Raw genomic sequence first — 14601 nt, forward strand, 5'->3', positions numbered from 1 at the left:
TGGTGCGGATGGGATGTCAGAGGAAGGACCTGGTGTGGATGGGATGTCAGAGGAAGGACCTGGTGTGGATGGGATGTGAGAGGAAGGACCTGGTGTGGATGGGATGTGAGAGGAAGGACCTGGTGTGGATGTGAGAGGAAGGACCTGGTGTGGATGTGAGAGGAAGGACCTGGTGCAGATGTAATGTCAGAGGAAGGACCTGGTGTGGATGGGATGTGAGAGGAAGAACCTGCTGTGGACTGGATGAGAGAGGAAGGATCTTGAAGTAGAACTAGAGGTAAGAGATGAAGCTGCTTGCGATGTGCTCTGGGGAACCTGCCAGAGACACCACGAGGAAGAAAACACTGGGACCTGGTGAAAGATTGGAGTGGAGCAAAGGTAGAAATAGGATATTTGGGGCTTGGGTTTTAGAAATGAATTCTCCTTATATGAGTGACTTTGGATTTAATACATGAGGGCTTGGTTTAAAATTCATAAAATATAAACTAATGAAGTCAAGAGAAAGGGTATTAGAAACTATAGGTTGGGAAATTCGGGCCCAGCCGGATATGTTGGATTGTGTTAGAGCTTCATAGAAGAGAGGTCAAATCCCATAGTATTTCTCGGAGTAAATTCATAAAGAGGAGGGATTCAAATCCCAAGGGTGACATAATAGTGTGTAGGCTATAAGACTGAGACCCATTGTTTAAATACTTGCACGGAAGAGTTCCGCGGCTTTGAATATTCAGGAATGTCATACAGAATACGGATGTCGCCGGGTATCTGTACCTACATGGACTTCTCACTTCCATGCTCCCTGGCTTATTCTGAAGGCATAATTATATACACCAGAAAGACTCGCCGTGTCTGCTACATATGGCCTTTGTTTATTTGCATGTCCGGATGAGATTTTCATTTTCTAGCTGCTTGTCTCGATGCCTTCGATGCACAGCATGTCTCATGGCTGCAAATCCCTGGGTTTGACACCAGAACTGCTTGATATTCACACAGCCTGACAGTGCTAATGATGACTTCCCCCTGGATGTTTACAGAGACATTGCTTGGTTTGCATGGCAGTGGCATTTCCGGAGGAGAGGCGTTGTTTACATTTTGATGTTTAACATCTTCAGAAAGCGCTTTTCTTTTCTTTTTCTTTTTGATCTGTTAAAGGATAGCAAAATAGGTAGGAAGAAAAAAATCTTAGAGAATATGTGTTATTAACAGACTGTTTTACATTTCCTTCTATATTCGAAAAATATGTGTAGATTTCAGTAGTTCAGCCCGTGAGACTGAATATTTCATTAGGAAGCATTAGGGGCTGTATTTTAAAGTCAGACTTTTGAGACCCCCATCACTACTGTACTCCATATCTCTGAAAGCCTAGGTGAAAGGCCGTCTAAAATGGAAGGGCATATACATTTGTATGAAATCTCCTCGTTCTTTCCCTTCCACACCTTGTCACAATTAAATATTTAAGTCCCTTTGAGGACGGAAAGGAAACTTGATGCTCTGATGGAAATGCTGTAGGGGGCGTAGCTTATCCCTCTTTTTCTTCTCCTGTGCTTTCCCTGGTGGTAATGAGCTGGCATTGTCCACATAAAAGCACTTGGTCTCTCTCCATGCACATGGGTGTTTAATACTCCAGCCTCATTGCATTGCCACATGAATTACTAGGATGCACTGGGATTACCTTTGCATTTGTTTCAGTCAAGTTTGTTGTTAGTTACTCCCCAAGTATGGCAGGTATTTGGCTTCTTTGGTGGTAAATGTAGACGGTGGGCGGATGAGGTATAAGGAGGAGGCTGGATCATGCCTGGCGTTTTCCCCACATCTGTGTCAACATGCTGGCTGCTCACCTGCATGTGTGGAGGGGACCAGAAGTGAGCAGAGCACGGGGCTTAGAGGGCTTTCTTTTTTCAGTAGCACTTTGAACTCTCTTTTCCAGTGAATTAAGCTGAACCCAGAAGAGTGCCGTGCCTTAACTCAAAGGAGCGAATCTGTAGCTGAGCTGGGAGAAGAACTGGGGTCTCTTGGCTCCTGGTCCAAAGTGCTCTTCAATATATATTTGAAGAGATAACAATACATTTTCAAAAGTTAGCGTCTAGTAGGGTTTTCATCCCGAGTTTGGGGAAGCTACTGTTGCTTAGAAAAACCAAGTGATGAGAAACAAGTTGACAGCGTAGTTAGCTGCTGTCTGAGGATGGATGCTGGTTTACTGGCCACACTATTTATCATGCATTTGGAACACATTGTGGAATGCCATAAAGAATAAAGGAAATTTTGGGTTTAGTCCTGAATCTGAAAAACAAAATAAAACATGTCTCTAGACATGTTGATTTGAAACAACCTTTAGGTTCATGAACTGTGGCTTGTCCAACTAAGAAGTGTGCTAATGGCTGTACTCTGGGTGTAAACGTGTTGTAGAACAACTAAGACCCCAAAATGTACGTTGTACTTTCGTTCAATAAAGGATGAAACAGGCTTGGGTATCATGGATTCAGTTCTTTAGAATATAACCTGATCCAGCTCTGTGAGTCACAAATCTCAAATGGGGGCATGCACTTCTAAGAACTTCAAAGCACTGCCTATGTAAAGTAACTGGAGGGAGGAGAATTAAAACTAGGATTCTAACGTCAGTAGTTTTAGTAAGAGCCTTCCTTATATTCCACTCAGTATCTAAGAAGTCTGTAGGGTAGTGGTTCTCAATCTGTGGGTTGTGAATTCTTTGGGAGCATCTAACGACCCTTTCATAAGGGTCACCTAGGCATAAGAAGCATAGATATTTACATTATGATTCATAACAGTAGCAAAAATTACAGTTACAAAGTAGCAATAAAAATAATTGTATGGATTGGGGGGGTCACCACAACGTGAGCAACTGTATTAAAGCGTTACCCCTTAGAAGGTTGAGAAGCACTGATACTGGGGAGAAAGTAGGAAACACAAATGACAGCCAAGTCATTGAGTAAGCAGTCAGATACTTTAAAAGGGAACAAAAGATCAGTGAATCAGAAATACGCACACACACACACACATACACACACGCCCACACACATACACACACATGCACACACACACACCCTTGTGCATTGTCTATTCTTCCTTTACATTCCGAGATGGCTCTCTTGTAATGCGACAGGGATTCTTCCATTCTCCACCATTAGGATTTTAAATTTCACAGCAGCACTAAGCTCCTATAGGTGCTGTGAGCATTCACACACTCCTGAAATACAGATGCCAAGATCGATTGTTGGCCTGTGAACCAGTCTTTCTATCCACTTCAGCAACATTTCTGGAGAGAATTGTCTTAAATGTGCTGGCCATGGAGACTCTATCCATGCCTCCTGCTGTGCTCTCACCAGGTCCAAGTGGAGAAGTAGAGACCTTTGTAAGACAGTGGCTGGACACCTTACCTTCATCATCTCTCAAAATCCAGTCTGGAAAAGCAGGACTGAGTCACAGATGTGAGACACAAAACCGTCCATGATTTGCAAACCCAGCCCTCAGGTACTCTTCTGTTGCACACATTGGGGTACAGATCCTCTTATTACTCAGCTCTACAAGAGAACAAACCTTTTACCAGGTGTTCCAGTCTTCAGCTGGAACGTGTGTGTTAGTGGAGAGAGAAATCCAGGGTGTTACACACAAACACCACATTTCCTAAAATTAGACAAGCTTACTATGCTCAAGCAAAAATGTTCAAATGCTTCTCTGGGAATTAAAAGGTATCTGTGGTGGATAATCAATTTCAGGGGGAAATTGTTGTAGGGGGTTGCTTATTCGTTTCCTGGCCACTCAGACACCTGAAATAATCACACAAAAATTAAACTATTTCAACCACTGCTTGGCCAACCACTTAGTCGTATTGCCAGCTAGCTCTTATATCTTTTGTTAACCCATTTCTATTATTTTATATTTTGCCACGAGGCTTGTGGCCTACCAGCCAGGCTCCAGCTGGCGGCTTGTGTCAGTCTCTGGCCATGGCTCCATGGCTTCTCTCTGCTCCACCTTCTTTCTCCCAGCATTCAGTTTAGTTTTCCCCACCTAGCTCTACTCTGCCCTATCAGGCCAAGTCAGTTTCTTTATTCATTAACCAATAAAAGCAACACATAGACAGAAGGACCTCTCATACCAGAAAATCAATCAATTAGTGGGTAATCAAATTCAGGGGGAAATGAATCAGTGGGTAATCAATTTCAGGGGAAATGGTGATTCATACTACCAATAAAGGTCCTGATTAAACCTTTAACTATAGGTATTGCACAGAGATAGGCCATTGATGACTTGTAACACCTTGTTGGACATATTTAAGCAGAAAATGATAAAATGAATTACTTAAAACTTTTTCAGAATTGGCACTAATATAAGTTTTCTACACTATCACAGGCCACAGTACACATGCATGTGTGCATGTGTGTGCGCACACACACACGTATCTGATGTGTTCTTCTGTTTTGATTTCGAAACTGTAGTTGATACTTTAATTTATTGGTTTTAAATTAATACGAATCATTAGATTTCTTATCTTAGTAAGAAATATAGCATATTATTTAACAATAAATCACACTTCTTTCTAGGTGAATACTATTTATTTTATTGTAACATGAGGTTAGTTGTACAAATATTACCAGAATTGTCTTACTCAGTTTCTTTTGGTACATTTTAATTTCTATGTTTTGCTTTATTAGAAGGGAAATCACCATGCTCTAGTAACACACCTGAGCATCATTTCCACTTACTCATTCTTTAATTAGCATTTTGATGAACTACATTGATATTCTTGTTTCTTTTTCTGACACTTCTTATAACAACACAGGGGTCTTCAGAAGGTGCTTATTAAATTATATACAACAGCAATACCCAGAATAAAGTTAGATTTCAGAATAGAACATTAGCAAAGAATATTAGTGTCTAACCCGAGACACTGAGCCAGCAGGGCTTAAATGGAAGTTATAACACATCAGACCTTTGGAATTGCACATTTTCTGCTTTCACGAGGCTAAAGGGAAACTTTGTATCACAGTGGTGGAGTTTCCATAGTGTAATGGAACAATTTATTCTTCAGATTTTCCTGTTTAGGGAAAAAAACCTAGATAATCCTCAAACTTCGTGGTTTGTTAATTTTATCTTTAGCTTGCCTTATTATTATATGCTGGTGAAGATCTTACTAATAAGTCAGTATCGTCACTAAACATAGATGAGCCTTTCAGTGACTAATAACCATAAAGAGTTGGACGCCTCGGGTTGTCCCTTTGTTCTTGATGAGTCATTTCTGCTTTAGATCCCTACTTTTGTCTAGGATGCTCTACTACACAAATTCGTTGGCTCTGCTTTATGCAACCTCAATTGGGTTTGCTGGGACACAATTTTCTTTGCTTTCTCTCTTGAGAAGAAAATGTTAAAAATTAGGAACCCAGTCAAATTTTGAGAGCAGTCGCCATCTACACCAGTATGCATAGACAGTTCTTCTGTTTTACTCCGTACTACTTCTGTGATAAACATGAACTTTGTGTCTGGTGGTTGAGATGGAGGGGCAAGAGCTTGGGCTGCTGTAGAGATTCACAATTATAGCCCAGGGTTTATAATATGGTGTAGAGTGTTGATCTCTTGCATCACACTCTTTCCTCTAGGGTACCATTTAGAGCCTTTTGGGGGGTTCATCTTCACATTGCAGTTTGTAGTCCTACCTCATGAATTCATGAAAATAACACAATGCTAGCAATGTGATTTGCTGTGTATGTACCAGATCTGTTTACAGTGTATCAATCCCCTGTTTTAAGAAGCTATTGCTTTCTGGATTTCTTATAAGAGAGAAGATACTTACCTTAGTGTTTCATTGATTCTTCTCTTGCAGAACCTCAGATGGTGGCAAAGCAGTTGGCACCATAGAAGTCAGCCTCGTGAAGATGGGGGAGATTGAGGATGGGGATACCGACCATATCACAACAGATGTGCAGGGACAAAAGGTAGGGTTGCAAGCAGCTTGCTGTGCAGATTAAATTAGAAATGATAAGCTTGGCCAGAAGCCTGTGTTGCCAACACCCTGTGGGCTTTGAAATCTCATTATTCAAAAGCTAAATGAGAAATCATCTCTGGAGTCGAAGCAGGATATGCGCATTTCCTCTGAAGCAGAGTGCCATTTACCCGGTGCTGCACAGAGCTGTGCCATTCAGAACACCTTTCTCTTCCGTGCCAGCCCCCATGTTGATATCATCTCTTCTCAGTGAGAACAAAAGTGGAGATCGTTGTTGTATTTTGCCATGATTACCCTGCAGGAGGCACGGGGAGGATTCTGGGAAGGTGACAGCCAAGTGTAGCCTGCTCTTTATTCCCAAAGACGTATTTGGAAAGAGGCATACTTCTAATTTGAATTTTATATGAAGGAGAGCATATTGAACCAGAACTTTGTATTTTATAAAATTGCACGAAGGGGAGACAGAGGGAGAGGGAGAAGGAGAGGGAGAGAGAGAGAAAAAAAGAAAGAGAAAAAGAGAGCAGAAAAAAACAGATGTATGTCATCCTCCAGATGACAATGCTAGCAATGTAATAAATAAAGTAAAACTGTTTTTGAAGCTCAAGCCCAAGGAATGTCTGTACAGGCCTTTCTCTTTCTTCTCCCTTTTCTAGAACAACAGCAATAACAACAGACAATATAAATATCAGCCTAAATATTTTTCTTACGAATGTAATTTTTATTGTATTAAAGCAATTGAGGTGTACAGTTCAGGCTTTAAAAAGACTTCCGGGAGTTTAATAGAACATTTACTATTTCATGTTATATTTCATATATGTTATGTTTATTTTATGTTATAATTTTAATTACAATAATTTTACTATGACTTATACTTTGTCTTAAATGAACATTTTAAAGCATAAAGCCTGTTGTGACTTGTGACTTTTTTTCTAGTTTGTTGCTCCTTAACTTGGAATTAGTCAGGGTCTGTAAAGGAACAGAGCTGACACTGGTAGAATGAGTGTGTGTGTGTGTGTGTGTGTGTGTGTGTGTGTGTGTGTATGTGTGTGTGTGTGTGTGTGTGTTATATGAAGGGCATGGTCCAGGTAGGCCAACAATGCTGCCTCACACTGGAGAGGTGGAGAAGTCAGTAGTTGTTCAGTCTGTAAGGCTGGTTACCTCTGTGGTCCTGACCTGGTGCCAGAGGCCTGAAGGATTCCTGGAGACCTCTTGGTCTTCATTCATGTTGGCATGCCAAAGAAGTTGGTTCTAACATGAGGGAAAAAAATGCCACAGCAACAGGACGGATAAAATTGCCAACAAGAGTAAAGACTAGCAGGCAAAAAGCCATGCTTCTTCTTCGGCGTCCCTTTCTTTGGGCTGCCACCAGGAGGAACAGCCAACATTCAGGATGGATTTTCCTGCTTCAGATAATCTTTCTGAGAAACACTGTCACAGGAGTGCCCAGCAGCTTGTTGGTTCCATTTGTAGTCAAGCTGACAACCAAGATTATCCAGCATGGAATATGCTTGACATTTGAGCCTTGGGAAATATCTACTTGGGGGATTATATTTACTTAACATTTACAAAACATATTTCTCTTTAAAACAACAGTATCTAAGACTGTCTTTAAAAAAAAAAAAAGTTTCTCTTTTCCCTGAACGAGCTGATATTTCTTCTTCCCCAAACCTCATTCTCCTCTTGCATCCTCCAGGAATGTTATCACACACTGTGACATATCCCAAGGCTCCTATGACAGTTGGGCCATGATGATTTCTGCAGCAGATCTGCAGTTTGTGCATATGAGATGTCTGGTCTGGGGCTTGGTCCTTCCACTCCAACCATGCTCCCTAGAGCATGCCACATAACGCTCATCTTTGCCACCATTACACACGTTCACACATTAAGTTGGAAGGAAGACAATTTGAATTCTAAACTGGGCACCAGGTGCTGAAGTATGCAGACAGGCCTGCCTAAACCTGGAGCAACATATCAGGCCCCCAGCTGCCGTAGCATCAGCTCCCACTTCAGAGATTAGCTGCTGAATCTGCTTTCTCTGGAGCTCTCCGTACTGACTGTTTTCTCAACTCTCCTGCTGCTTGACATCAGGCTGTTTGCCGAACGAAGCAGTGTAACCTGAGGGATCAGTGCGACACAGGACACATCTGCTGTATCCCAACAGCTCACCCACCCCGGATTCCAGTTAGCTGCTGCGATGATGCTGCAAATGGAGGGATGCTGGGTCTGCCTTGAGCCCCCTCTGTATTCTCCTCACGGTTCACCTGCCCTGCACTGTAGTTCATTATGACAACGCTGTGTAAAAGCCTGAGGGATGGTCTTCTCAGAAATGTGGAACTTGCTACCTGGGAGGTACCCCACCAAAGTAGCACACAATTTTAATGGGCCAGCAATGTGGATTCATCACACATGAAACTTTTCTTTGATAGACATTGACAGTCTCAGATCATACTGTGAGTGTCAGAAGTTAACAAGACAGGTAAACATGCCAAACATTGTTGGCATAAAACTTTATCCTGTTCGAACTTTTAACAAATCTTAACTTTTTGTGCTTTTCTCTCTATAAAATGATTTATACTCCTCAGCAATTCCTAAGAAAATTTATGGTTAAGTGGTAAATATATATTAAGTTCTCATATATATAATAATCATATGAATTACATGAAAATAAGTTTTATTTCCATGCTTTATGACATATTTTCAGAAGGATAAATCTCTCTGTAGATCTTCCCACTCAAAATTGTCATGAAATGTGGGCCAGTATCTGTCACTAGAGCTATGAGATGTTCGTGACTGACGACTGATAAAGAAGTTCATTCACTGAAACAGTCAACATCTTTAGAGTCCACATGGCTTCGAATGGTTGGGGAGATGGCTCAGTTGATAACAGCACTAGCCAAACAAGCATTTGAGACCCAGCACCCATTAACAAGTTGAGCTTGCCCGTGACTATTTGGAACTCCAGCACTGTGGGCCTAGGGTATAGACAGATTGATCCTGACAGCTTTCTGGCCAGCCATCTTGGCCAAAATGGCGAGCTTCCTGTTCAGTGAGAGACAGCCTCTCAAGACACTAAAATGGAGAGTGGTTGAGGGAAACACTCAAGGTTCTGGCATCTTCCACAGTGTGCACATGGATGTTTGTACATACATGTTTGCACGAGAGAGAGAGAGAGAGAGAGAGAGAGAGAGAGAGAGAGAGAGAGAGAGAGAGAGGAGAAAGAAATCAGATAATAAAATTCCTTGGATTAGGAGGAGGAAAGTAAAACTTGTACAGTTAGGTCAAGAAGTGGCATGTGTGTCATGTAGATTGAAACCTACTAAAGGCTGTCTCTTGCAATAGCTAGTTTAGAATTCCATAACAAAATGCATTGTCTAAGTGACTTCAAAAACAGACTCTTATTTTGTTACAGTTCTAGAGTATATAAACCTAAAATCAGTATGCTAGCCAATTTGGTAACTTGATATCTGGTGAGCAATATTAGTTGATTTAATCAGTTGTGTGGGGTGTTGTCTGATTTTTTTTTGTCATGGATCTAACTCTCCAGCAAACAGAATAGTTGTTCAAAATTACAGTGCTATTGAGTTGATATGATACCGGTAGTCTGATTTGCAGTTTGGATGGGCGACGTGGAGTGGGAAGATCCCATTTCTGTGTGTCGTCTGCACAGATGAGAATCTTCTATGAGGAATCAAGCATAAAGTGGTCTTTGACTACAAAGAGCCAGCGCTGCCTCCACGGAGAATAATAGTATCTCAGAACAGCAGCCTGATCTCTGTGAATTCAGGATTTTGTGTAAAAGGTTCCAGATAGATCACTACGCTGCATTCTGTTGTCAATGCTCTTCTTCAAAAGACGATATCTCAAAGCTGTATCTAATGATTTCATGAACATCTGTCACACACAAACTAGGAAAGTGTCTCCACCCCAGTCTGAGGCAGTGAGATCTGACTTCAGCCAATAGGCACTCCATGCTGAGATGATGATCGCTGTGTTCCTAAACGGTCATTTAACAGCTTTGTGTAGATGGAGATGAGATGAGGACATATTGGAAACAAGGGAAATGAACCTTAAATAGACCCAAGTCTCACTGCAACTTTCTCCGGTGATATCAGGAGTACCTTTCCTGCCTTGCTATGAGAAGGGAAGATGACCACAAGTGACGTGTAGCTGGTCAGAAGAAGCATTTAAAAGACTTAAATTCATAGTAACTCCTCTGTATAGATGGAACTCAATATAGAAATGGCAAAACCATATTAACAAGCTTACTGCATAGTGTAACTGAATGTCACAGTCAAGGCACATGTAGTAGACAGATTTCAGAGTCATTAATAAAGACGTGGGTTATATGTCTTCCTCCTCAAAACTGTTCCAGGAATATGAATACTCCGTTTTCATGAGGGTTCCATGTCTGAGCCTCTAGGAGAGACCATCCCTGGGAAAAGGAATAAGGGGCAGAAATGAGGGTAAGAAGATACATATGAGAACAGACAGGAAATAGCCCAAGGAATTTTAGGTCACCCCCTTGGGGACTGGTATCTGAGGCTGTGGACTTTTCCCTGAAGAGCCTAGCAGGACCTACAGATAGATTACAGTTTCCCTAAGACTCTCACAATGAAAGAACATTCTAGGCCTTCTGTTTATTTTATTTTGTTTATATTAACTATTAATATCTGACGTGCTTGCTGTGAAAATTCTCTTTGGTAGAAGAAGGAAAATTAGTCTCTCATCAGCCCACTGAGGATAGGAGAATTTCGTTTCTTCTGTCAGTTACAGCTTCATAGGAAGACAAAGGAGGATTTGGGACCCTGACTCCTACTATGGCTTGATAACTGGGGACATGTCCTCTTCAGTTCCTTCTTCTCCTCTAACCAGGGAATCCTTAGCCTCAGATATTATGAACTCTTAATCACTAGCTTTGCACGTCAGTTTACTTGTAATGCACCTCTTATTTTATGAGACAGGGTTTGCACTGTTTTGTTAGAGACAAAGAATATCTGTTTGTCCTAGAAATGAGATTATTCAATATATTTTTATTTCATGTTTTCTTTACTTGAAATATAGGAGTTCGTATGCTGAAATTCACCAGTGTGACGGGAATATAAATATTTGGGTCCTTGGCTCACTTTCCTAAGGATGTAAATTTTATTTTTGTACTTGAAGGACAGTCATTTTCTTTTTAGCTATTCCTCAAGTGCCATTTAATCAGAAATAAAATGTACTCTGTAATTACACAGTTTATATGTATTACATATAAACATGAATAAATGTTCACAGCTTAAGCAAAAAATACATTCAAGATGTAGCTAGAAGCAGATAGCTTGTTTAAAACTCTTGAAACCACATGCAGAGCTTCATGTTTTTGCAAACAAAAGTAAATCATTTAGTCTCTCATTTCATTATTTTAAAGTGTGATTGCATTTTTTTCCCATTAATTCCTAGTGTGCACTAGCGTATGAATGTACAGCCGCAGAAAGTGGGAGCGGGAAGGACAACTCACCTTTATTAAATGCAGGTATGTAACTCAACTTTGGAAACTTGTGTTAATGCTATATGAACATAAATTTTAATTTTCTATGAAATCCATGGTATTGAACTTGGACAGCATCCTCTCAGAGGCCCTCCTGAGTACTCTGTTTACTCCATGCTTGATGGAGAAAAACGTAACGGATTATTAATTTTCTGTTTTGATGTAGGTAATGGGTTTGGGGGGGTGACCTTCCACTCAGTTCTGAATATAGTTCTAAATGTCCTAATCCAGTCAACCTCAAAGAATGTGCAGGATGTAAGACGTCAACAGCTTCTTTTTAGTTACCTTACATTAGGAAGAATGAGGCCAATTGAGTCCGTGTTCTAAAGTTAGAGTTTTTAAATTTAAAAAACCCAAACTAAGTCTTAGACTTTAGATAAGAAGTGTGTTATGAAAAAAAAAAAAAAAAAAAAAACCTCACTCATGATTTTGGCTTACATGCCCCCGTCTTTCCTTCTCTATATTTATCTATGTAAACTCAGCAGCTTTAGCATGAACCTGCTTAAATTCCCCTGTGAGAATTTTATTTTATAGACAAAGGGAGCCATTAGCTTTCTCTAGGTTTTGCATTAATGTATTCTATGGAACTTGGCAGTGTGGTGTGAGCTATGGAGTCCCTACCGAGTGGGAGAGAATGTCATACCACAATCTTCCATTTCTATTTCTAGAGATGTTGTAAAAAAAACAAAACAAAACTGTTTGCTGAAAGTTCTTATCCTTTTCCAAGCTTGTCCATGCGTGTGTGTGTGGTGTATGTGTGTGTGTGTGTGTGTGTGTGTGTGTGTGTGTGTGTGTGTGTGTGTGTGTGTTTGGAATCTGGGGATCTGATGGCAGCAGAGAAAGCTCAAGGAGAAGTTAATAGGTCACTAAAAAAAGATCTTCAAGTACCTTAGCTGTCTGAGACAACAAAACTCCAGAAGCCACAGCAGCTATCATGTTTGTGAAGCTCTGATACGATTTCATATTATAATTATGCAATTGATACAATAAAGTTGGAAACATGTAATTGGTTCCTTTTAGTTGTTATGTTAAAATATAATCAGAAGCAACTTAAGGAAACATTGTGTGGGTACTTGTGGTTCCAGAGAGGGAAGAATCCCTCATAGTGAGGTGGCATGACAGCAAGGAGCAGTGTGGTGGCTCAAGCAGGAAGCTGAAAGATCACATCTTTAACCCAAACAGGAAGCTTAGGGAACGGAAGCAGAGTGGGGCTGTATACCACAAACCCCATCCTTAACCATGTGCTTCCTCCTGTCAGACTCCATAACCATACCAAACAGCACCACCACCTATGGGATAAACATCCCCACCCTTTAGCCTCTGGGCAACAGCTCTCATTCAGCCTCCCTATTGTGTGTCGCACTTTTATTTTTTTTAGGCAGAATAGTAGTAAGAAGTTAAATTTAATTTTAGGGAATGGGGAGTTGGGTCAGTGAACTTGGAACTCAAAGAAGTATAGCAGGTATGGTGGCCTACAGACACTAGGTGGGCTTTCCTATCTACTTACATAATACATGCACCTCCTCTGCCTCTCTGCCTCTGAATAGCAGAAAGGTTCCTGTAGTGTTGGAAGACAATTTGCCTTGTTAAAGTAAGAGCACACTCAAGCTCCCAGAACTGGTGCCAAGCATCAAGGTGGCTCTAACTGGCTTTCAGCCTTTCATGTCAATGACCAAATTCTCCTGAGCAATGCTGGGCTTCCCCTGTGAAATCTTGTTCTGCTTTGTTGTATGTAACTTCATGAGTGATCCACAGCCCACCTCTGCATGCATTTTTCTGGGCCAGATGTGGGCTGTGGGTGGCTTTCTCAATCGCTCTTCACCTTATTTTTTTGAAACAAGGTTTGACCCCAACCCAGAGTTCACAGTTTCATCTAGACTGGTTGCTCTGGGATTCTTGGAGTCAGTCTGTCCTGTCAACTACAAGCTTCTCTACCATGCTGAGGCTGGAGGTGCATGCAGCCACTCTCAGTGCTTGACATGGGAGCTGAGGACTGAACCTCATGCCCACAGGCCTGTGCAGCAGCAGGAGACCCCCCTGAGCCCGCTCTCCAGAGCTGGCTTCTTTTTGACACTTTACTGTTTGAATTGATGCAGCAAGCACAGTTTTGATTTTGAAAATTTCCCACCTTTTTCAAAACATTCCATGGGCATTTCATAGTATGTCCTTTCTTGTGGAGTCACATACAAACTCCTAATGTACTGTAATTATTTTCTAGAAATTCTCATTTACATCCAAAAGCTTTTTTGAGAAGAGGATTCTCTCTTTAATAATTATCAAATATGTACACATATTTTATATCTCTTAAGAGTAACTTACTCTCTGAATCTTTTTATTAGGATGTTAAATCAGACTGGCTCATGACCCTTTTATGAGTTTCTGGCTGTCAGCAAACATTGGTCTTGATATAGCATCTTCTTTGGATACATCACTATTTACTGAGTCATGAAATTAGCTTTTGTTTTGTAAAGGCCACTGTCATGCTGTTTTCTGGACTGGGGTCATATGTATCAAGCACTGGTAATTTCTAGGATTATAAATTGGAAGTAAACAGATATAGGGAATGTGCCACTGTCATTCACAAATACATACAGCCTACATTTCTGTTTCGGGAATTTATTAGTTCTTTTTGATTCAAAGATGAACCACAACCTTTCTTCAAAACAAGCCCAATATATCCACTTCTTTCTTCACAAAATAGCATAGGCCACTTTCTCCTCTTACATTGTAGGTGATGCAGATTGTCAGCTCCTACAGATGCACCGCTTCTGACTTTCCATGTTAGAACGTACTGCATACATTAACAAACATAGGACTCTTAAACCTGGCAAATTGAATTTCACATTGATTAATAATAGATTTTCTACTGACATAATAAAAATCTTCCATCTTGTAGAATCTGACCAAAAATTTGCTGGTAAAATAAAATTTGGTTATTAAATATAAGTTTTTAGTCTTGGTGTATGCACAACTTTGAGATTTCAAGTGAGCCAGACAAAACTGCCAATTCTTCTACATGGTTTATTATTTAATGGTGATCCCAAACCAGAGAAAGAGAGAGGGAAGGGGGGGTGAAGAGAAAGACAGAAACTTTTATTATTTCAGCTTCTTTGGTAATGAC

The 14601-nt window shown here is 40.7% G+C and overlaps 1 protein-coding gene across 6 annotated transcripts in view; it reads left to right on the forward strand.

Moving 5' to 3' along the window:
* Inpp4b (inositol polyphosphate-4-phosphatase type II B) overlaps positions 1-14601 on the forward strand; it is a 762195-nt gene that overhangs the window by 558397 nt on the left and 189197 nt on the right. For all 6 annotated transcript variants that reach the window (XM_026777265.1, XM_026777268.1, XM_013354610.2 and 3 more), the window contains 2 exons: positions 5834-5945; positions 11393-11465. In XM_026777265.1, coding sequence (XP_026633066.1) covers positions 5834-5945; positions 11393-11465 — 185 coding nt within the window. The remainder of the gene's footprint in view (positions 1-5833; positions 5946-11392; positions 11466-14601) is intronic.

This window comes from Microtus ochrogaster, unplaced genomic scaffold (genome assembly GCF_000317375.1).
Source record: "Microtus ochrogaster isolate Prairie Vole_2 unplaced genomic scaffold, MicOch1.0 UNK51, whole genome shotgun sequence".
Classification (NCBI taxonomy): domain Eukaryota; kingdom Metazoa; phylum Chordata; class Mammalia; order Rodentia; family Cricetidae; genus Microtus; species Microtus ochrogaster.